This window comes from Typopeltis vanoorti, chromosome 9 (genome assembly GCF_054136105.1).
Source record: "Typopeltis vanoorti isolate ZY-2024b chromosome 9, IOZ_Tvanoo_1.0, whole genome shotgun sequence".
Lineage (NCBI taxonomy): Eukaryota > Metazoa > Arthropoda > Arachnida > Uropygi > Thelyphonidae > Typopeltis > Typopeltis vanoorti.
This window is the reverse complement of record NC_143557.1, coordinates 61,292,004-61,316,578: the sequence shown is the minus strand read 5'-3', so window position 1 is coordinate 61,316,578 and position 24,575 is coordinate 61,292,004. Positions and strand designations below refer to the sequence as shown.

The 24,575-nt window shown below is 34.2% G+C and overlaps 1 protein-coding gene across 4 annotated transcripts in view; it reads right to left on the bottom strand.

Annotated features, from left to right (window-relative positions):
- The window catches only part of Prp4k (Pre-mRNA processing factor 4 kinase), a 526,475-nt gene that overhangs the window by 368,027 nt on the left and 133,873 nt on the right, over positions 1-24,575 (bottom strand). For all 4 annotated transcript variants that reach the window (XR_016548872.1, XR_016548870.1, XR_016548871.1 and 1 more), the window contains exons 7-9: positions 21,142-21,256; positions 12,713-12,783; positions 1,202-1,289 (exon numbers count right to left, since the gene is read on the bottom strand). Coding sequence is in view for 1 of the 4 variants with exons in the window: in XM_090398529.1 (XP_090254655.1) it covers positions 1,202-1,289; positions 12,713-12,783; positions 21,142-21,256 (274 nt within the window). In the remaining 3 variants the exon portion in view is untranslated. The remainder of the gene's footprint in view (positions 1-1,201; positions 1,290-12,712; positions 12,784-21,141; positions 21,257-24,575) is intronic.

The following is a 24,575-nucleotide window of genomic DNA, read 5'->3' as shown; positions in this document are numbered from 1 at the left end:
CTCAGGTGGTAATGTTCACTTAAACAGAACGGGCAAGGAAAGATTAGCAAAACAAGTATTCCTTGCCAGATCGGCAGGAAAACGACCCAGAGGAAGACCAAGATATAGGTGGATTGATATGGTACAAAGTGCCTTAGATGATAGAAATATAAGATCTGATAATGTTGGAGCCATGACAAGTAGCAGACTGATTTGGAGTTAAATTGTAGATAGGAAGTTAGTAATGATAAAACTTTTCATGTAGTACTATCATATCCTGTACACCCCTTGAGGGTACAAGGCAGGAATTTGATGATGTATTTGTTTCATAGTTTATATGTTTTCTTAACTTACATGAATTACCTAAATTAAATAAAAATATATTTTTGTTTAATATGTCATTATTTATATAATCTTTAAAAAAAAAAAAAAACGATTTCGCAACCTAACCCTACTTTTCTATGTGATCTGAGTCTCGGATAACGCGATTTATATAATGCGGCATTTTTGTGGAACCTAACATCCGCGTTATACGAGGGTTACCTGTACTTTCAAAACTGTTCGTACTCAATTGAGTCCTTTCTTGTCTACAGCACTGCCTAAAATATAATACAAAGTGGATGGCCCTGAATAAGATTTGATGAGTAAAACAAATCTATAATATAAAATGTAAATACATACTAGTGACAACTGCATGCACGCATATTGGTCATTTCATTAAGTCTTAATCGAGAATGTACTGTATATTTTATTGCCTCAAAAGTACAATTTTAAAGCATTTTGCTAGAGACTTAAGTAATAAAAATTTAATTTCTTGATTACTGGCAAAAGTGCAATGTAAATTGTGAATTTATTATATTTTAAAGTTATACAGTATGTCTATACAGAGCCATAAAAGTCTGTACAAAAACATTGTAACGTAAACAATTCTTTCTTAGTGATCTTCTGAAGTGCTACTGTATAATATGTTGGACAACTGAATGAGAACCATATTTAAAAAAATAAATAAATAAAATGAAAAATAAAATATTATATTTACACAAGATAATACTTTCATTTAAATGTAATTACAAACTAGAAGTAACAAATTAAATTATACTGCTGTGTTATACTCGATTATCTTAAATTTTTTTTATTTTCATTGTTATTTTTCATACTCTTTATTCTCTATTTATTTCATTCATATGCCTTATAACTAAAATTACTGCTGAAAGATACTTACGATAATACCCTTCAGCATCATCCCAGTTATCTGTTAAGTTTGGATTTTCCTGACCTCTTGAAGACATTAGCTGCAATGTTCCTGGACTCTACATAAATTTAATACCTTAGATCAGTTAATTTGGTACCTGTGGTCAATTTATGAATTAAACATAACTTGCCATTTTTTAATTACTATGTTGCATTTACATTGATGCCACCCTCTCTGTCCCCTGCCAGTTTTATAATTCCTTCTACAATGTATACGAAGTAATATCTCAATTATCAACGACAGTAGATCAATTCACTTAGTGGATAACTGAAGATGAAATTAAATGGTAATGTACCAGAAGTGAGTTAATAAACTAATCCATTCAAAGATCAATTAACTGAAAGCTTGTTCATTTGAAGATAGCTGAATTTGGTTGGTTGGTTTCTGGTTTCATGATGCAGTGACAGCAAAGGCCATACTGCACTGTTAAAATGGTTATAGCTGTACACAAAGTAAGAAAATAAATAAATAAATAAATAAATAAGCAAAAAACATGATATGTAAAAGAAACCAAATTTTAAAATATTGATCAAAAATTCCATTCTAGATATAGTTATAGATGCCTAGATATCATTAACATTTATGATCAAATTTTTGCATTAAAATTTGAAATCTTTTTAAAAACTTCATTCATGCAATCTGAGTTTGCAAATGGTAAGCGGGTTCCACATTGGCAAATAGTAAGACAAGTGTCACATAGTTTACATACAAATGGGTCAACAACATATAAGAATGTATAAAATGACTGTGATGTATGCAAAGTCTACCAAGCACAATTTCCTCTCTTTTGTTTCTACATTGACTAGACTGCCACTCCTTAATTTCAGGCTTAATCTCATACAAGTTATTTGTCACTGCTTCCTGCCACTGATTAATTTAACATCTGTAATCTGTACATGGTATTGACAAACATTAAGTCAAACAGACACCTGCAGTCTCATTTTCATTAATTCTAATCTGGTAGGGAATCCACACAACCAAACATCAAAATTAAGGATGTACATTTCATACAAAATTGCAGAACATCATAAAATACTGGAAGTGGATAGTACACAAGATAAGTTTGCCTATAAAGAACTCAACAAGTCTGCATAAATCATACATTGCTGATAGTTGTGTAAAAATTCGATGCAGCAAGAAGAAATTTTGCATAACAAATACATCGAGTTTTTACAGATAGGCAAAACTCAGAAAACCTGTAAATAACCTTTTCCTTTAGTATTCAGTATTGTGTGTAAGCTGTGTACAGCCAAACAGGAATTAGCTATCTCTTTGAAAAACAAAAGATGTAAAATTGTCAAGGCTAAAGGAAACGCCCTACAGTCAGAAAGCCGTTTTAAAATTTTTTTACAAGTTCGACCCAAAGTAACCTTAAGGTCAATGCAGAAAGGGGGCGGCAGGATTCAAACGAATGTTCCGGTAGGCGACATAATCTGATTAGAACATGAAGACGGAGAATGAAGGGGATCGGCGAAAGTTCCAAAACCAGGAATCACGTGATAACTTAAGGGGTTCGCATAAGTGCACGCAAGGAATGCACAGGGTTGAAAAAACTGAACCCAGGGTTTCGGAACTGAGGCGGATAAAAGACGGGAGGAGGAGACGAAGAGGGAGGAGGACATAGTAAGAATTTTAGAGTGAAGCCCAGTTGTTCTGAGGAGAAAGCCGAAGGAGGGAAGCAGGAGGTCAAAGGGAGAAATGCTGCAAGTCGTCATAGCCCAGAAGTGAGGATGACCAGGGGACGAACAGCCAAACTTGTCCATGAGCCATTCTGCTCTACTGAGTCCATGAAGCCCTGACAAATCGTGTTTTCATCGGCATGCTAAACCTCCGTGTTTAGTATGCCGATGAAAAGTAACCCAAGTCCCGCGAGCTGACCTAATGAGCTGCCGATAATCTAAGGACCTAGAAGAAAAGAATAACAGAAAAAAAAAAAAGGATCATAGGAAGTCGCAGCCAGCGGAAATTGAAGGATGCGCCCTTATAGAAGACAGCTCATGTGAGTTTGAATATTATTTTGTTAAGACTGTGTGACAATTTTAAGGATAGGTTAATGAACTGACAATTCAATGAAGTGGGATTTTAATAGCCTGAGTATACTTAAAGACTTGTTCTGTTGGGAAATTATTGATGCATCTATGAATGAGTTTAGCTAATTCCTAGGGAAAGATTTATGTTATGGATTAATCTAATGATTGTATATATCCATGTGTGGCTTTTCTTAGCTAATTTAAGAAATTGTTGTATTGATCGTGATATGTTTTCAACACTGCTTTTCCACGTATTGAGAATTTTTGTTAAAGATATTTCCTTGAGTTAAACAGATAACATAACGCGTACTTTATTGAAGCAAAGATACATGCACGTTTTGCCTTAGTATTTTAAGAATTTTACAGAGGACTATCCCCTGTCTTTTAGTGTAAAATATATGTCTGTTTATTGATTAATTAAATTTTTTGTTGCATTTTATGTGGAGTTTTGCCTGATCTTATTCTTATTGCAATGCATTGATCCCAAAAAAATCGAACCTAAATGGGAAAATTTGATATAGAGAGTGCATGAGTGAAGGGCCAAGAATGCAAAGCAAAATTGATTACTTGGGGACGATCATGTGTTATTTTATATAGTTGTGAGACATTTTGCAACCTACTGGAAGTATCATATTTCTTTTACCATATCGAGGAATGGGTGGTGCAGTCGATAACTTAAACAAATATTCCCATTACTCTCAGGTGAAAGGAATATAGATTTCAGAAGGTAGGAATATATCCAAAATAGAGAAAGAAAAAAATAAGCAATGAGTAAGATCATATATATAGATAACGTATATAACATAATAGACCATTTTACAGTTGTTCACTTTTACATATACATGGACAAGCTGAACAGCATGCAGCTAAAACCGTATAATTACTGCATTAAGTGGAATCCGACTGGATCTGAAAACTAGCTAACAAATTTACAACCACTTACACACCATATAAAAAACTGGCATCCCTTTTCCACTCTGCCAAAAACTAGCTACAGGAACTACAACTATTTTTTTCCCTAGGCCTACCAGTTGTTTGCCAAGTCCTTTGCAGTTATAAACCATTTTTACTATGGCCAAACACACCAGACAGTCAACATCAGAATCTCTGAACAAGGACTATATCTATTTCTGCCACTACAGCCATTCAGGACTTGCTGACCATGCTTTAGTCACATGCCACAGGATGTGGTGGAAGAAAGCCACTCTACTCCATTGCTGCAAAATAAAAATATGAGCGATTAATCCTTGATTCTGCTTCAGCCTTAAAAAACTATGCAAACCTCAACAAATTTGGTTGCATGAAACTGCTCCAAATGTGAGAAGCTATCATTCATCATACTTCAGTAGAGCCAGCAAGGACACCCATTTTACACTAAGGGCACTATTTAGGATTTCAGGTTCACTTTTGGTTGCCATGCTTCAGTCTCATTATTATCCGTGCAGTTAGCCTAGTGGCTGTGCACTTCGCAACCATACAACTTGGGAAGGAGTGTCCCAGGTTCGATTCCCGTCGAAGACGTCAGGAATTTGAGGATCTTCCTCAGCCACAGCCAAGTTAGCCAGTCTTAGGCGAGAGGAAGTAGGGTTTCGCCAGTTTATCTGGCATTTTTCATTCCGCAAGCAAGCAAACTGGTCCCACGAACACACACACATGCGGATCTACAGCAATAAATACTTAACCCCCCCCATGAGGGGCTCAACTCACCCGAATAGAGACGGGGGAGAAAAAGGGAGGAAATTCCATACGAATAAATAAATAAATAAAAGTATCATTATTCAGTGTAGAAATTACATACACATCTCATATTGTACTGTGTTCCCTGATAATGGCAATTTGACTTTGCTGAAATAATAGAAATATTAATTAAATTCATTGTAATTATTAGTAGTTTACAATGCAATTTTGTTAAAGAAATACAGTTATGAATAGCCAACATATGAGCCTTACTACTAGATGGATAAGAAATAGAAATCCTGTAGCTAATTGTATATTCTAAAGATGGATAAGATTGTATATTCTGATGATGGATAAGATCCAATCAGCACAGAGTATTCTCCCTTGAGACACATAATCAAGAATAGCTAGTTTCAGAACATCTGAGTAAACAAGTACATTATAAAAGTGAAGCAAGAAACTCATTATAGAGTTCAATGAAATACACAACATGTTTAATCATTCCTATATTTCATCAGTCATTGAGACATCATCAGGGAAACAACATTAAAACTGCAAAAATACAAACAAATTTGCACAAACACTAAGTGTAAAAGATTAGACTAAAAGCTTCAAGTCCTACAAGGGATGCCCTCTGTGGGCACTGATGGATAGCCTTAGCTGTGTTGGGCAGGAGGCCTAAGAATTAGTTTCCCAAATCTTGGGAAGTTTACAACTACAGTCATACCCCCCCGAAGTTACGGGGACCTACAAAAAGCGCGTAAGTTGAATTCGCGTAACTTGGGGTATAATTTTGCATGTAATTTATATATACAAACATATAAAATATTAGTTAATTGTGACTAAATGTTTACAAAAACAACTATTTTTTTTTAAGAAATATAATCATAATTGTAGTTTGATAAGGTTTGAATATAGATAAGGTTTGAAAGCAGTGCAGAGATTGTACATTTTTTAGAGTTCCGGCTATTTTTTCTGACTTGCCCTGGCCATAAGGAACATTACTATAGTCAACATGCTGAGAGGAATGAGAAGATTTGGGAGGAATGATTAATTTGTTGACACATTTTTGGCATTTTAGCCATTGGACAGGAAAGTCTGACAAATAAAGGAGAGTTCAGCAGATCCAATCATCACAGATTAGACTAATTAGTAATAAGATTAGCCTCAGGAGAACAGAGATTGGAGGCTTTATTAACAAGGGTCCTGATAACACCATATTGCTGAGAGGGTGGATGATGGGAAAGTTTGTGTATGTATCTGCCTGTGTGGGTAGGTTTCCTGTAAACTGAGAAAGAAAGAGTGCCATTGGAAAGATGTGTAATTAAAGTATCTAGAAAAGGCAGGCTATTATTATTTTTTTTTCCAATAGTGAACTGGATTTTGGGTTGCTGTCTGTTGAGATGGAGGAGGAAGGAGTCCAGCTAACTAATATGTAGAGCATTTTGAAAAACATTCTCTTGATACTGCTATTCCCAAACCTTCTATCTGGTTAAGATACATTGATGATATGTTCTCTATTTGGCCACACAGCTCAGATGCATTAGACTCCTTCCTTCTTCATCTCAACAGACAGCATCCCAGAATCCAGAACAGAAATGGCACCCTTTCTTTCTCAGTTTACAGAAAACTTAACCAGATAGGCAGATACATACACAAACTTTCTCATCATCATCTGCCCTCTCAACAATAGGTTCAAGGAAAATTCATTGCCATGGAATTCATAGCGAAGATTATTCTTCGCAGGAAGTATATCTTCAGAAATATATATATGTGTGTGTGTGTGTATGTGTGAATGTGCACATGTTTGTGTGTTTTTGAAACAGAACATTACTTTCTCAGAGTGAATTTTTTTGTTCTGAACTGGAACAATTTACTAGAGTAAAAAAAAAAATAAATAAATAAATAAAAAATAAAAATCGGTCCTTTGGATTAAATCCTCCAAGATACTGTAGATATCCTATAACTTAACCACCAGTTATTTCAGTAGGAAACAATTGTTGTTTAGCAATATATTTATATATTTACAAAATAAAAATCTTATTTTTTCAATGGAATAATTGTCAAAAAGGATTTGTATTTGGAACATTTATTTCAACCATTGGAAGTGTGTAGAAAAATAGTGAAAGGTTAGCAAAATAAATAAATATTCTTAAATTTGGTGCTCTTACTCCCTATCCACCTATGGCACTTTTGTAAAATATTAATATCCCATCTAGGGAGAAATACAGAAAGAAACTATATTTTCTAAAATATGTCTTGTTTTGTATTAGTTTTTCACATATGTGTATCATTACAATTTTATTTCAATTTCTCACAACGAATTTTCTGTGAAGAATATTCTCCATGATGAATTGAACGTGATGAATCTTCCCTGTGACCACCAATGAATTTTTCCTGTGAAGAATTATTCTCCACGATGATTTGTATTGCAAGGAATTTTCCCTGCGAAGAATTGTGCACACATTAACAATATGGTGTTATCAAAACTGTATTGATGCCGAAGCTGATCTTACTGCCAAATTCTCCTTTATTCGCCACAGGCTTTCCAGTCCGATGGCTACAATAACAAAAAGGTCAAAAAATTAGTTCCTTCCACCTATTCTTTTCCCTCTCAACATGCTAACTACAGTAATACTATCTTTGTTTCTTATATCCAGGGCACCTCAGGAAAAAAGCCCAACTCAAAAAAAAAAAAAAAAAAAAAAAAAAAAAAAAAAAAAAAAAAAAGTACAATCTCTGCACTGCATTCAAACCTTATCTAAAGCTGGCTTCATTTGCTTTCCCAAGACTCCTCTACAACCTCTATTGGTTCCAGGTGTTTACAAAGTTCCTTGATCCTGCAACTTATATTAAGGTTAAACTGGAAGATCTGCTAACATCAGCCTACATGAATATAAGAAATACATCTGTTGCCAAAAGTATGGTGATCAGGGCTTGCTGACCATACCTTGGATACTTTGTGCAGAATCAAATGGAAAAAACTACTATGGTTTACCACAAAAAATACAAATTTGAAAAATTTCTTTTTAGAATCAGCAGCAGAATTAAAAACTGACCTAATCTTAATAACTATGGTTGTAATAAACTTCCCAAGATTTGAAAAACTCTAATTCTTAGGCCTCCTACCCAACATTCCTAAGGCTAACCAACAGTGCACATAGAGAGTACCCACCATAGGACTTTAGGATTTCAGTGAAATCTTTTCCACTTAGTGTTTGTGGAAATTTGTGGCGTGTTTTGCAATTTTAATATTGTTTCCCTGACAATGTCTCAGTGACAGAGATGAAATATAGGAATAATTGAATGTGTTGTTTAATTATTTATGTGTGCTGTATTTATTCCATTAAACCCTATAATAAGTTCAAACCGGCACATAAGTCTAAATAGTCAATTGAAGTAAGGAACATTGATCTGTACTCCATTTTGCCGAGGACAGAATGTGAAGGATAATCAATACTGTTTTGCACTTTTCTCTCATTTGATGAATGTGTAAAAAGAATATAAGCTTTTTCAAAAATGAATCCTAAGAAATGAATTCTGTTGCTACTGGATAATAATATACTCCCTCAAGTCTAGGTCAGGGTGAAGAAAGTGCTTTCAATACATATATACAAACTTTTTTTCTGCTGAAAACCTAGCCCATTACTAAAAGCCTGTTAACAGATATGATCAATTACTTATTGAAGCTGTCTTTCAATGACTTCCAGGTTATAAGAATGACAGAAAAGTTTAAAATCATCAATATATAGAGCACTATATATGATGGGAGGAAGTTCTTCAGTGACTGACTTTACTTTGAGGACAAAGAGTTACACCTGACACAGTCTTAGTAAACATCCTCTTTTTGGTAATATGGTTGGGATAATGTGCTTCCCACTTTGCTTGGAAGATTCAGATATTAATAAAAACAGAAAAATGCCACCCAAGATCTAGATTATAGAGGTCTTTTATATGCCATATTTCTAGACTACATCACATGATCAAAGAAAACTGAAACAAGATGTTCTTGTTTCAGAAATGAGTCTTTTTATACAAGTTTCTAAACAGATCAAATGTTTCAGTGTTGAACAATGACTATGAAAGTAAGTGGATGTTGGAGACAAATACCAGTCAATATGGGTATCGTTGGTCCTTATTGCACTGGCACGAGAGAGAGATTAAAAGTTCTCTTTTTAAGCTCCTTAACAAATGACTCATTGTGCAGCAATGTGTAGAAAAGTATCAACTACTGCTATTGTTATTTCTATATTAAAAATTCAGTAGAATATGAAGCCATATCAAGAGTAAGGAGAATATTTCTGAAAGGGCCCAGGTGACTATCCCTATATAGCAAGATCGGATCTCCTCATCTGAAACATCAAGGAAATTCCATTCTGATATCATGCTTGTAGAACAGTTGAGTGCTTTAATAGGTATTATCGTAATTAGTATTCTCAATCCCCATTAATGTTGTTTACAGAAGTTTTTCTGAGTTTGTTAACATGATGTTTCAACAAGAAAATCACCATAACACAGTTTTCTGTTTTGGGAGATCATGCCATTCAATAAAGAAGGATGACATTTAGCCTATTGGCTTTTAGCTTGCTGCATGAATGATAAAAAAATTAAATTATCACTAAAATTTAAACAGTATCTTAGGTATTTCATACTGAAATACTGGTCTAGTATGTGAATCAAATAATATATCTATGGTATATGAACTTGGTTAGGGCCTTGTGAAGACCACTAGAAAATTTGAGGATGAAGGATTCATGTTCAAAGGGATTTTTTTCCTTTTTTGGTTCAGTGTCTGAGATTTCCCCCCTCAACCTTCCACAGAGCTACACACTGATGCCCACTATCTGCCAAAGAAAAAATGCATTTCGAAGTAGAGTGTCAGGAATACCATAGATGCTATACCAGCACTGCAGCATCCTTGAGCCCATCTCCAGACCATAGGATATGACATTTGCTATAGCACTATTGAAGTGTGCAAGAAAGCCTACTAGTTGAATTATCCCAAATGACCTGTCCAGAATTGCTTATCTTGCCAAAGCAGGGAATCTGAGAAAAAAAAATCTTTTTCAGCAGGGAAAACTACTTGGATCCCTCCCCCCTTTGTGGATGTCTTTTATCATTCATGCAGCATGAGTTATACTGTATGGCAAACAATTCAGCAGGATGCTAGAACCCACTAATGATAAGATAGAATCTTAAAAAAATGAACTCAGGAGAAGCAGAGGGAAGAATAAGAGGAGATACAGGAAAAGAGGAAAAATGAAAAGTGTCAGTCAAAAACTGTTGACAAAGCTTTTTATACAAGTTGACAAAAAATATCAACTTGTATAAAAAGTGTCACTGGAAGATCCCCTCCACCACAAACAGATTACCCATGTGATGGGGATAACTGAGTGATTACTATACATTCTGTGGCTTTAAAATATAAGATATCCATTCTTATGATACGTGGAATTCCCCAGCAGCACATAGCTAATGACATGTAACAGATACCAGCTATTAATAGGTGGTATTTTTTCAGTTAATAGGGAATAATAAAGACAGGAGAGAATTTCCAAACCAAGCCCATACTGCCTGTTTATGGTCGCTCGCACCATGTGAGACTTCTCAATGTTCTGAAGGAACAATGCTTTTTTGAAGAACAATTACATCTTTTTTGGACAGTAATTGGGAATCTGCTGTAGCTGTGTTGAACTGACATCTGCTGGAATTGTCTGGCCAAGGGAAATTCACAATGGCTGATTCCAGCTGTATTCCACTAAATAACAATAAATGACTGCTGATGAATTGTGGTTTTTCAATGTTAATAACTAAAGTTCAGCATTATGTGATAATCTCAAGGTTACTGAAGGTAATCCATTTTCATTACACATTAACAATGCCAAAGTTGGCTCATTATTGTGATGCAAAAACAGCAACAAGAAAACTGATAGTATCAATGTTTGTTGTCAGCTATGAGTTCGTGCAGAACTTGTTTAGTCATTCTGGTTAGCTGGGTAGATAGCATACATTCTCAATCCTAGTTCTAAATCCCACTGTGACATGAATATTTGTGAAAAGTTTGAGGAAAATGATATTTGTTGCTGGTATGAGTCCTCCATCTTGCCTCCTAGAGTAGTATGAAAAACTACCATGTTTGATCTCTAGAACATGATTCCCAAATGATTTAACACATAGCTCATCCATAATGGTAAATTTATGAGAAGTTTACAAATTATATGGGAAAGATTTACATTTAAAAAACTGCAGAGTGTGTGCGTGTGTATACCTCAGTCAATGCAAATGAATGGTTTACCATACAATCTCTCACAGTTAATGTTTGTTTAAGCATTTAAAAGGTTTGGCTTGCATCCAACTGAAAAGTAGCCTGGCTTTTAGTTTGTCATCAATGATGGACCACTGATGATGGTTCATTAATCAAACTAATTGAATTCTTTTCTATTGAATCAAATATTTTAGTGTTCTGTTAAGAGTATTACTCTAAATGTGAAAATAGTATTTCATTATTGAATAAATTTGCAATTCATACATAGCTAATAGAGTAAATAGCTTTTAAGAGGTAAAATAATGCCTTGAACACAAGGAAAAAAAAAAAAAAAAAAAAAAAAACTTAATTCCCTGTATGTCAGAAGGTGATATCAGTAACATGGTTATGCTAAAAAATATTAGATGTTAGGGATATCCTAATAAGAGAAACTAATTTTATCTTGAGACTTGGGTGCTTTGAAAAATAAGACTGAAGGGAAGAGTTAAAAAAAAAAAAAAAAAAAAAAAAAAAAAAAAAAAAAAATAGAAATTAACAATCTATGAAAACCATCACTGAAGAATGGCCTGGAGGATCAGAAGTAGATTACTGAGGTTGGTAATCTAGAAGTTTTGGTAATTTGTGTAGTGCAAGTTTTTGCAAATAACAAACAGGAATTTACCATATACTGCCATGAGTAAAACTGCAGATTATGTGCAGTCAGATGGAGAAGGTTGATGATATATACATGGAAGAAAGTAGGTGAAAGATCAGACTAGTAGTTTTGCAACTAATGTAAACATTAGTTGCAAAATCAGAGGATAAAGATTCCTCGACCATCACATTATTTATGATGGTCGAGGATAAAGATCACAAGAGGGAAACAACTTAGGTGAATATGTAAGATGATACCACATGAAAGCTTATGTAATGTCTCGGTGCCAAACCTAATCCAAAGCTTTAGAGATACCAAGAGGATCATCCTGTTCATAGTCAGTGATAGAACCCAGAGTGACAATCATTTAATAGTTGAGATGGTTACGATAGAGAAAACCATTAACATGAATGTTAATAGTTTTCTCCATCATCTTAAATGTATTTGTGTTGAATTATTTTCTTTTCTAAAGATTAATTTAGGTTTCTAACATCAACTGCTTTCTTCATTTCCCCCATAAATAAAGCACTGTCAAAACCATTAACATTATAGGTCTTTGCAAAACTTGTGGTTTTATTATTTCTAGTGCAATGGTGAATGACTAATTAAGAAAGTTCCCTACTCAAGTTTTTTTAAGTCATAATACATTTAAAAAATGAATTCATCCTTGTTATTTTCAAGAGAATAATTATTTTAATTTTTATTTCTTTCTGTTTATTTTATTTATTTATTGAAAGTGATGTCATAAGAGATTTGACATTGATTCTGATGTCAAATAATATGAAAGAATTATTTAACTGAACTTAATTAAACAGAAATATACATTGGCCATACACATGAGATATTCCAATACAATATCGATGTGGACAACTTACATTGTAGCTATCAGAAAACATATCTGCTGCTTCTGAAAACATATCCAATTTTTGTTTCTTTTCTGGTGGACCTATTTAAAAAAAAGTGAGAGAGAGGTCAGAAAGAAAACTGATCATAATCTTATCACAGTCTATATCACCAATACTAAAATTACTGCATTCAGTTGAAATGATAAGCATAAGAAATAAATAAATCATCAAACCATATATTAATGATCTGATTTTCTTTGATGAATAAAAATTATCAAAGCAAATAAAAATAAAGCCAAACATCTTGTTCTGAACTCTATACTCTAGTTCCTCTTAACTTGCATTTCATTCATATCTGATTGTCTTCATCATGAGGGCAATTAATTTTAAAATGTAGTGCATTTGAAATTTTTCATATTAAGTTACTTTACTTAAAGAATGCTGTAAGGCATATATTGAACACCAGATAAATCTGAAAGTACTTTCATTTGAAAGGCTATCAATGTTATTGGGGCTTCATACTGATAAATGGATAAAGAGGGCTTGACTGGTTGTTAGTTTGTGGTTTACTGTTGCAAGGACACTAAAGGTCATACAGCACCATTACAATGGTTACAACAGTACATAAGGTAAAAAATAAATATCTAAATAAGTAAGCAACATGTCAGGTAAAAGAAAACATTAAAAAAATTATCATTGCCATATCTACATATAAATTATAATCAAATAATCAAGTCAAAAAATCACTTATAATCAAATTAATTATTTTTAAAAAGTTAAAAACTTCATGCAATTTGTTACATCTGACAAGATCTGCATGAACGTATATGGCTCAGACAGATTAATGAAAAAAAAAGACTGCATTCCTTTTTCCAGTGAAGTGCTGGCATCCCAGTGGAACAAGTTGTCTTATAAGATGAGTGTTATTTTGTACCCACATGGATAGTAATTAGCCCTCAATAGATAAGAATGTGTAAAACAGTGATTTAAGTGAAGCCTAACAAGACCAACTTCCTCTCTTTTGTTTTTAGTCTTCTTCTTCTTCTGCAGCTTCTCCCACTTAAGTGGGGTCACTGTTTGTTATGAGTCTCCTCCACACCTTCCTGTCTTGGGCTGTCACCACATCCAAGTTCTTCATCTTCAAGTCCTCTTCTACCAGCTCCCTCCATCTCTTCTTTGGCCGCCCACGCTTCCGCCTTCCTTGCACATCCATCTGCATGACCCTTCTTCCCACATATTCGTCCTCCCTCCTCATCACATGACCAAACCATCTCAATCTTGCCTCCTGTATTTTCGCTCCTAAGTTCGTAACTTTCACTGTTCCCCTGACATAGTCATTTCTCAGATGATCCTTTCTGGTCAAACCGCACATCCACCTAAGCATTCTCATCTCTGCTACTTCCATCCTGCTGATGTTATTTTTCCTCAGGGCCACAGTTTCTATAGCATATGTCATAGCTGGCCTCACTACTGTCCTATAAATTTTGCCTTTCAGATTGATCGGCACCCTCTTATCACATAACACTCCAGCCATCTCCCTCCAGTTCCTCCAACCCGCTTGTATCCTGCATTCCACTTCCTTCTCAGCTCCTCCATCTTCTTCCACTGTTGAACCTAAGTATCTAAAGTCTCTCACCTTCCTGATGACATTTCCTTCCAGCTCCAGATCTGTCTCCTGGCCACTGCCCACTGCGCAACACACATACTCTGTCTTACTTCTGCTCAGTCTCATACCTCTCTTCCAGTACTTTTCTCCATCTTTCCAGTTTAGTTTCCGCTTCTTCTCTTGAATCTACACACAGCAAGATGTCATCTGCATACAACATTGTCCAAGGTGCATCTTCTCTCACCTCCTCTGTTACCACTTCCATCACAATATTAAATAGAAACGGACTTAATGCTGACCCTTGATGCAAGCCAACTGTTACTTGAAAACTTTCTGTCTGTCCCAAACAGGTCCGAACACTTGTCTTCACATTTCTGTACATTTCCCGCACCAACCTGACATATTTCTCCGGCACCTTCTTCTCCCTCAGACACCTCCAGACTTCTTGCCTTGGCACTCTATCGTATGCTTTCTCCAGATCAATAAATACCAGATATAGCTCCCTTTGTTTCTCTCGATATTTTTCCATCATCTGTCGTAACCCAAAGATAGCATCTGTTGTTGATCTACCAGGCATTAGCAGTCTAGTTAACATATTTTGATATGTTAACTAGACTGCTAATGCTTAATTTCAGGCTTAATCTCATACAGTTTATTTGTCAATGCTTCTTGGCTTGATGACTGCCACCGATTAATTAATTCTACTTATGCTAACTATCTGTATTCTGTACATGAGACTGACATACAGTGAATAATTATGAGCTGACTAGCAGCTGCAGCCATATTTTATTTAATGACTGGAATGTAGCACAACCAAACATCAAAATTAAAGGTCTTCATTTTATACAATAACTGCACATTATCATAAACCCCCTATAATATGTGGATCATACAGTTTTTAGGAGTAGTTTACTTGTATGTGTATAAGTGCAAGTTCAATGGCATGAAGCTGCAGTATACTTGGTGAATTCAAATGGAATCTGATTAAATACAATGTGGTCAGAAAAACAGCAACACAACCAACAGAGGTCTCAGATCATGAAGAAACATTAGAACAGATGGGTATGAATCAAAGCACTCTGATATTTTAGACTCTAGACTGCATGAAGAAGTGCAAACTGGCCATGGAGGTATATTATTATGTTCAGTACATAAATAAATCTGTTAATATGTTCAGTAATTAAAAAATTATTAATCATACAGATAAGTATGGTTAAATGTCAATATGATCGTATGATTGTAAACCATAAATTACAATGCTTATCGTACTTCACTTATACAATTTAAGAGAGGTATTGTAAGATAAATCATACATTTTTGATTTTCTTTTATGCATCTAAGTGCAAGCTAAATGGCATACAACTCAGCAGTATACTTACTACATTCAAAGGAATCTGACTGGATACAACAAGTGGTCAGGAAAACAGCAGCAAAACCAACAAGTGGTCTCACATCTTGAAATGCCAGAACAGACAGGTAAGAAATCAGAACATTCAGCCTCCTAGCCTAAGAAATCAAAATGTTCTGATTTCTTAGACTAGGAGACTACCTTAGGTGAATCTGAGACAATTGTGTTGTGTCCCTACCTACGATTATTAAACTTTCTTTTATCTTTTCAAGTGAATCTCTACTTATCTTTATTAAAAACTTAACTATGTACGGGATATTACAAAATTCAAATATTTAAGCCTTTTCTTCCCTTAGTATCCCTAATATTTATATTATAATGCGCCTTTCAGGACATTTAGTTTAAGATATATAATTCGAAAACAAGGAGCAATTACAAAAATACGTCTGAGTGTGAAACTATTATGCAGTCATGACCCTTTATCTCGTAACTTAACACATTAACTTCCCACGTGATTAGGTTCATACGTTTTTTCAAGTGGTGCATTAGGCAGCAATATCAGACAACTGTATTATCAATGGACAAAAGTTTATTTAAAATCTTAAACATGGTACAATTCAATTTCTATTATATAAAGCACAATTTAATACTAAGAATAAAATTACACAAGCAAAATACAAGTACTAGGGCAAAATCCTATATGGGAATTGGCGATCATGCCATCATAACAGATTTTATACATATAATCCTGGAACAAATTTACACTTTACCTAACCTTATACTAGTCAGAATGATCCATATTGCTATAATACCATGGACATTTATATTTATATTCAGTTTTCCTTATCTAACTTACAAAACAAATCAATATAGGTTAAACTATCCTTTCGCTATGCTCATACATACATTTGACCTTTAAGACACTCTCATATGAAATACCATGCGCATACATAAATCTCTAGCACATGAATGCTTATCAAATAATACAAACTAGTTTACTCTCATTCTACTCTGACTTGTACCAAAGTTCTAGTTTATCTCCAACTGTCCAGTAATTAACAATGATTGCAACAAATCAATCGATACAAGATTTTACACCTTTCGTGCTTGTATTAAGGACACACATAGGATCTTCTATTATCACTATGGAACTCATCACGTGGCACGGACTTCTGTATGGATTCTCTTTCCCTTTATTGAGTTCTGGATGATGAAATACATAGACAATTTCTTCCTTCTTATAACTATACGGCATATCTTGTCTCTTGCAATAGGAATACGGAATCAAATTCCCACACACTTTGTTTCCTTGTTGTGTCGAACGGAGATAACTCCTACGCCGTCACTCAGGAAAGCCGCGTGTTACCTATACGAAACTTTCGTGAAGAAACTCCAAGGGGAAAAAACCTAGTGGGAGGGGGGTTTCCTAACCCTTTTATCTCTGTGGTCCCCTATCGGCACCTCCTTCAATTTCTTCCCCCCACTGGAGTCGATCCTACTCACCAATTAAAGTCGCATTTTTCTGCCTAAAACATGCTACGGTTCCTTTGTACGTGACTCTCACTTCGGGAATTGACCTTGAGCAATAGTCATTTGTTTTAAGCTAGCCTCTATACTAAATTAATCCCCTTTTTAGAATTTACTTGAATATTTTAATCTCCTTTTTTTCAAGTGTTAAACTAGCCTCTCACATACAAATTCTTATCACTAATCTTCTTTGTCTTACTTAACCTATTTTTTTCCATATCTTTTTTTTTTTGTAATAAGATTCCCTTTTTTATTATTTAGTTAAATAAACAATGTCTGCTATAATTATTTTACTTGAATACAAGCATATTTTCTCTCTCTAAATATTTTGTATTAGCAACTTACATAGGACTTTATATTATTATTTTCTTGTTACACCATGATAACTGAAATTTTTTACATTCCTGGTTATCATGGTGTAACAGTACTATTGCTATCAGTATTTAATGTGGCAGTGATTTTGTAGCTATCTGGTGTGAGGTGGAATCTAACAAGATCAATTACATAGTGGGGTGTTCTTACAGACCTGGTGGATTGGATGCTAGTGATGAAGAAATGCATTACTATAATACACAAAGATTATTGAAGGAAAAATGAAAGAGTTTGAGAACAGGAACCAAACCTTGGAGATTCAGTGGCAAGCCTTGAAGAAAATCCTGATTGATTCAGCTAGAGAGGCATGTGGTGAAGTTATCTGCAAGGATAGAAAAATTAGAACTCCATGGTGAACACAGGAAGTTAAAGAAGCAGTGAAGGAAAAAAAGAAAGCCTATCAAAAGTTCCTGGCAAATAAGTTTAGCTAGTTCTACAGTGTGTAAAACTAGCTAAACAAACGTCATGGGTGGACATTGGCAAGAACATAGAAAATAAAAAACAAGAATGTGGCAAAATATTCTGGAGGTTGTTGAGGAACCTTAGGAATGGAGGAAAGAGTGCTGTAAAAGGAGTTAGAGATGATAAAGGTGAAATGAAAATGGGAGAAGAAGATATCCTTGAAGTATGGAGTAATTACTTTGAAAATTTGCTAAATGAAACAAGCAGTGATGACAGCACAGTGGTAAAAAAACACTAAACAGGCATATAGTCAGGAATACATATCCATACTTGAAGTAGAAAATGCCATCAAAGGCTTGAAATGTGGAAAGGCAGCAGGAGTAGATGATATTCGACCAGAAACTGAAGTATGGTGGTATAAAAGTCTAACAGTGGCTGCACTGCATAGTTCAGAATGACTAGACAGAGGGACGAATTTCCAATGATTGGAGTAGAGCTCTCATAGTACCTATATATAAAAAGGGAAATAAAATTTAATGTGAGAATTACAGAGGTATATCCCTATTGAGTATTCCTGGTAAGATATATGCAAGTATACTTGAGAAACACTTGAGAAAAATTGTGGAAGAAAAGCTTGGTGAAGAACAAGCTGGATTCAGGTCAAATAGAGGCTGTCAAGATCAGATCTTCATTTTACGACAAATAGTGCAGACATCATGGGAATATAACAAAGATCTGTATTTAAGTTTCGTCGACTTGGAAAAGGCATATGACAAGGTGCCAAGAGAGAAGCTATTCAATACGCTACAGTTACTGGGGCATTATATCAAGCAATACTCAGTCTTTATTTGAGTTGTAAGTCAGCAGTTAGAATTGAAGGAAGTACAGGAAGATGGTTTAATGTTAAATCTGGTGAGAGACAAGGATGTACATTATCCCTCTGTTATTCATTATCTATATGGATCACATTATGAAGGAAAGTGGTATTAAACCTGATATCAAAATTGGAGATGTTAATGTCAGGTCTTTGCTTTATGCGGACAATGTTATACTTCTAAATAAATCCACTACAAGTCTGCAAGATTCCCTGACTAAATTGAATAACTGTTGTAATAGATATGGTATGAAGTTCAGCAATAAAAATATAAAGGCAATGAAAATAGGCAGAATTGTTGAAAATGTCAACTGCGTTGTGAATGGAGAACCTGTGTAACAAGTAAAACATTTCAGCTACTTAGGCACGATTTTTAGTGAAGATGGTAAATTAAATATGGAAATAGACAATAGAATCAACAAAGCTGGTATGGTAGGAAGTCAATTGAATAAATTCATATAGAATAAGAGAGAAATTAATCGGAACAACACTAAATTAGCTGTATACAAGACAGTGTTCAAACCAGTTTTAACTTATGGATTTGAGAACTGGGTCAGAAGTAAAACAGTTGACCAAAGACTAGAGACCGCAGATATGAGAGTCCTGAGAAAGATTAGAGGCGTGAACAGATGGCATCAATGGCAATATCATATTAAAAACGAGAATATTAGGAAAGAACTTGACATTGTCAGCATCCAGGAATGCGTTAGCAGAGCTAATCTCAGGTGGTATAGTCACTTAAACAGAATGGGTGAGGAAAGATTAGCAAAACAAGTGTTCTCTGCCAAGTTGGCAGGAAAACGACCCAGAGGAAGACCAAGATATAGGTGGATTGATACGCTACAAAGTACCTTGGACGATAGAAATATAAGATCTGGTAATGTTGGAGTCTTGACAAGTAACAGACTGATTTGGAGGAAATTTGTAGATAGGAAGTTTGTAATGATGTAATTTTTTCATGTAGCAAGTACTATCATATCCTGTACACCTCTTGAGAGGAATTTGATGATGATGATGGTTATTGTACTGAAGAAGTTAGAAGAAGATTATTACTCGGAAAAAAAGCAATGACAAATTTAAGCAAGATCTTTAAAGATATTACTCTCGCAACAAAAATCAGAATCATTGAGGCAATGGTATTCCCTGTGGTACTGTAATGATGTGAAAGTTGGACCCTAAGAGTGAAAGAAGGAAGATAGCGGCATTTGAATTATGGATTTGGAGACGTATACTAAGAATACCATGGACTGCAAAGCAAACCAATAAATCAGTGATAGACAGAATAAAGCCAGATTGCTCCCTTAAAACTATGATCATCAAGCAAAAATTGTCATACTCTGGACATATTATGCAATCAAATGACAGTCTGGAGAAGATGATGCTTGCTAAAGTTGATAGAAGCTGGAGAAGAGGAAAACTAAGAATTAGATGGGTGGATAGAGTTAAAGAAGCAACTGGAATGCGTTTGGAAATTCTGAAAGATATGGCCAGATCTGAATGGAAAATGTATGTTCATAGAATCACCAGGAGTCGAAAACGATGGAACATAACAACAAGAAAGCAGATCATATGGTCCAAGGTTGATTGGTGTTTATGAAAGCCACATTGCATTGGAAAGAAGTTTGTTGCTTTCTAGGTAGCAGAGGGGCCTTATGTTTACTATTTTTTTCAAGACCTTAAAATACAGCTAGTCAGAGCGATTGGGCAATAATTATTGGCCTTTGTTTGGATCCTTACCTAGTTTTGGGAGCTGCTCGTAATAATAATAATGTTAAGTAAAGTAATTATTCTAAGACGTGTTTTGTGTCTCCATAAATTCTTCACTATGAATGCTGACCACCACGTAACCTTAAAGTAACCTTAAAAGAAAGAATACTTAAGGCAAGTATCCTCACTCTACTGTACCTAAATATTTTAGAAGATTAAAACAGTGTTTCTTGGATAAGTAATGACTAAAAGACAGGCAAGTCCCCACTCTGAAATATAACTGGAATGGTCTCAGATAACATATCTACTTAGTAATAATGAAATCAATTAAACTTTTTTTTATGCTCTTTTCAAAGCTATTTTTAGAACAAAGAACTTCAGAAGAGAATGCAAAGAGAGCACTACTGAAGTAATATGATAATAAAACTTTTTTTTTTTTGAAAAAAATTTTGCTTTTTCATGAATTCCATTAGAAAGTTACAAATGGAAAGAATTTAAATTTCATGGATATCCTGCAAGAAAACCAAATTAAATAAAAATAATTAAGTCAGATTTCTTGATATAATGTTTTGGAACTGTAGTTACTTATTGTAGAGAAATTATACTTAGAATCAATTAAATACCTTCAGTTGCTGAATCTAAAGTTTCCTGCAAACCCATATTTTTTCTTTTATCCATTATGAAAGCAAAGAAATCACATGACTGTTCATCTTGTTCAGCTAAAAAATCAGCAGCAGCCTGAAATAATGACATTCTTTCAAATCATCAGAATCTCAAATGAGTACTTTGTTTCATGATTCTTTATATCAAATTTAAGTATACAAACTTACAAAGCTTCAGATATACTGCTCAAAACAGAGGATATTTTGGTTTTCTTGTAAATTATAAAATTATAAAAATAATTTACAAATGTAAACACAATTTGTAATAAATATCGATTATTTAAACAATATCTCATCATTTACATCCTATCCATAAGTAAGTATCCATATCCATATTATTATTCTGTCGGATAATAATAATTTATAATTATCCGACAGAAATTAAAATATCTGCTAATTGTTTTGAGCAGTGTATAATGAATGCTTCAGGAGTAATGTAATATGCTAGACTTTGAAGGACTGATTGAGTGATTTCATTCAAAAAAAGTCATTATTACTTTAAATTATTATATTCGTCAAATCCATATCTTAACTCCAATCCAAAACTGAATTAATATTAGTATAAACTTTTTTTTTTTTTTTGCTTGAAGTCACTCACTCTGAGCCAATCCTTGAATTTAGGTAGATCCTTCCTGGAGCACATATGCATGAAAGCAGGGAAGGAATAGAGAGAGAATGAGAGGTAGATTCATGTTAGAAAATTACTTCACTAAATACACATTATATAATATATCACTCATCAACTAACGTAACTGAAGTTTAAATAATTCTGCAATCAGCAAAAAATTCTCAAATCTGCAAAACAACTAACTTTTGTCAATTTCCAAAAATACATATAAAAATACACAATGAAGCTAAATGCAATTGCCAGAGTAAAGTTATTTTAAAATTGGAAACAATGCATCATACTGAGAGTTTAAAGCATGGACATATCCCATTGTTTAAAATTTTCTTGATTTAGCCTCTAATGGACAGGTGGAATACTGAAGAAAAAGAAACCATTTCCTAACATCTGAATGAATAAATGAATGAACAAAATGTGCTCATTCATTTTGTTGAATGAACGAAAATGTGTTTTGTGATATGTCATATATTGTGATCTATGAAATTCAACTATAAACTCACAGGATGAATTGGATGACTTAACAGATTTAAGGAAGAGTTACATGTATTATTAATGCCAATCCTAATGAACAGTGACCCTGGAAACATCTGCAGAAAATGAATATCTTAGTAAAAAGAGAGTGAAGATTAATCAATTGATCTATCAAGCTCACAAAGGCACTGCTGCAATATAAGAATAGTAATCAATAGTCAGATGGATTTGTAATTTATAGTCAGTTGGTGTTCGGAGATAAGGTAACTTACTTATCCTCTTTGTGCCATAGCACCTAAAGTCGAGATTCATGTTCTCCAATTATTTCTGTCTTTTGCAACTAATTCTGCTTCTCTCTCTCTCTCTCTCTCTCCCAGTGAGCCATTTTTCTTTCTTTCTTTTACTTTTCTTCTTTTCCAAGTTAGTTTAAGCCTTATCTATCTCCTTTTTCTATCTGTGATCCTTGTCAGGGTTACCCTAGGAATTTCTACCCCTGTCTATTCTCAATAAATGGCCATTCTACTTTCATCTTGATCTTTTGATTTTATGGACAATACTCCATTACTTTGTCCCAGTAACTCATTTGTCATATTTTATAGCAAAAATATTTTTGACGTTTTATGCAAACACTCTGTTGAAAACTAATTTGGCTTCCTGTTTCTTTGTCAATTTCCAGGTCTCTGAGCTATACAACAACAAGGCCTTCAATATTGCTAATGAAAAGCTTTATTTTATTAAGTTATTTGATTGATTTCCACAGATTACTCAATGTTCTGAAAGCAGTTTTTTTTAAATTTATTTATTTTAATTTTTGTGTTATATTCTCATCTGTTCACCAGTCCGCACAGTTAGCCTAGTGGCTGTGTGCTTCGCAACCATGTGCCTGGGGAAGGAGTGTCCTAGGTTCGATTCCCATCACCGACGTCAGGTGCTTAAGGATCTTCCTCCTCCATAGCCAAGTTAGCTGGTCTTGGGCATGGACAGCAGGGTTATTCCCCCCAGTTTATCTGGGGTTTTTCATCCCGCAAGCAGGCAAATCGGCCCTGTGAACACACGGATCTACAGCCATAGAAACTCGCCCCAATAGGGACGGGGGAAAAAAGGGAGGAAACTCCATATGAATAAATAAATAAATCAGTTCACCTTCTATATCAGCATTAGTTCCCAATAAAACCCTTAACTTCTTCTACTGTGTGATGATCAATTTTCTTTTTGGCATATGTGGTTTAACTGAAGACTTTTGGTTTATTCATATTTCTTTGATTACATCTGATTTTGCTTGAATATCGAGGTATTTTGATGATATTAAAATTATGACATGCATAATCTAGATATTCTAGCTATCACATGTAAGTTTCTATTTTATTCCTCTCTTCATATCACTCAATAACAATGTCAAAAAAACAGTCCAGATACTATGCAACCCTCTCTTTCACCACTCCTTATCTCAAACCATTCCGATTACTATTATAATAAGGCTTACTTTCTTTACACATTATTATTCTCATATATGTCAGGAATTCCATAACATGCTATTAATTATCCATAACGTTTCTCTAGCAATACTATCAAAAGCTTAGGCAAAATCTATAACATTTAGTTATAAGGGGGGGTTATAAATTTTATAATTGTTAAATATATTCCTTAAATTAAAAACATGATGTACTATCACCTCTTCTAAAACCAACTGCTATATATTTTTAATTTCATTTATAATCTTAATTATCAAAACTTTACAAACACTTTTGCAGATAAAAATCCCCTCCAATTTTTACAATTACTGAGATTTCCTTCCTTTAGAAGGCAATAGATATCATGCTTCGTTTTGTTGGTTATCTTTTTGATCTGTAGTGCATTATTAAAGAAGACTTCCAATTTGTCAGCAGCTATTTCTTCAGTTATTGTTAAGTATTTCCATTCCTATATTATCCATGTCACAAGCTTTCAACTCTTCATCTTCTCTACTGCATTAATTTAGGTTGTAGATATTAGTAGTGCAATATGGAATTCCACTCTTACAGGAGATTCGTTCATTACAGTACTTTTGTCAGATATACTGTTTTCTACATTAAAGAACTCAAAGTGCTCTCTCCACTTTTAACCACTAAACTGGCCTTGGCATATTTACAAATCAATAATTACATGGATGTGAAATGTTCAATGCAGTTAAAATAACATTTGGACACTACTGAAATAAGTTGGATACGGGGACTATATTTTTGATATATTGTATCTGTGTGGCCATTTAGGTGGTTAACAACCTTATCCTATTTAGTTAGCAGCACTACATTTTTAATTC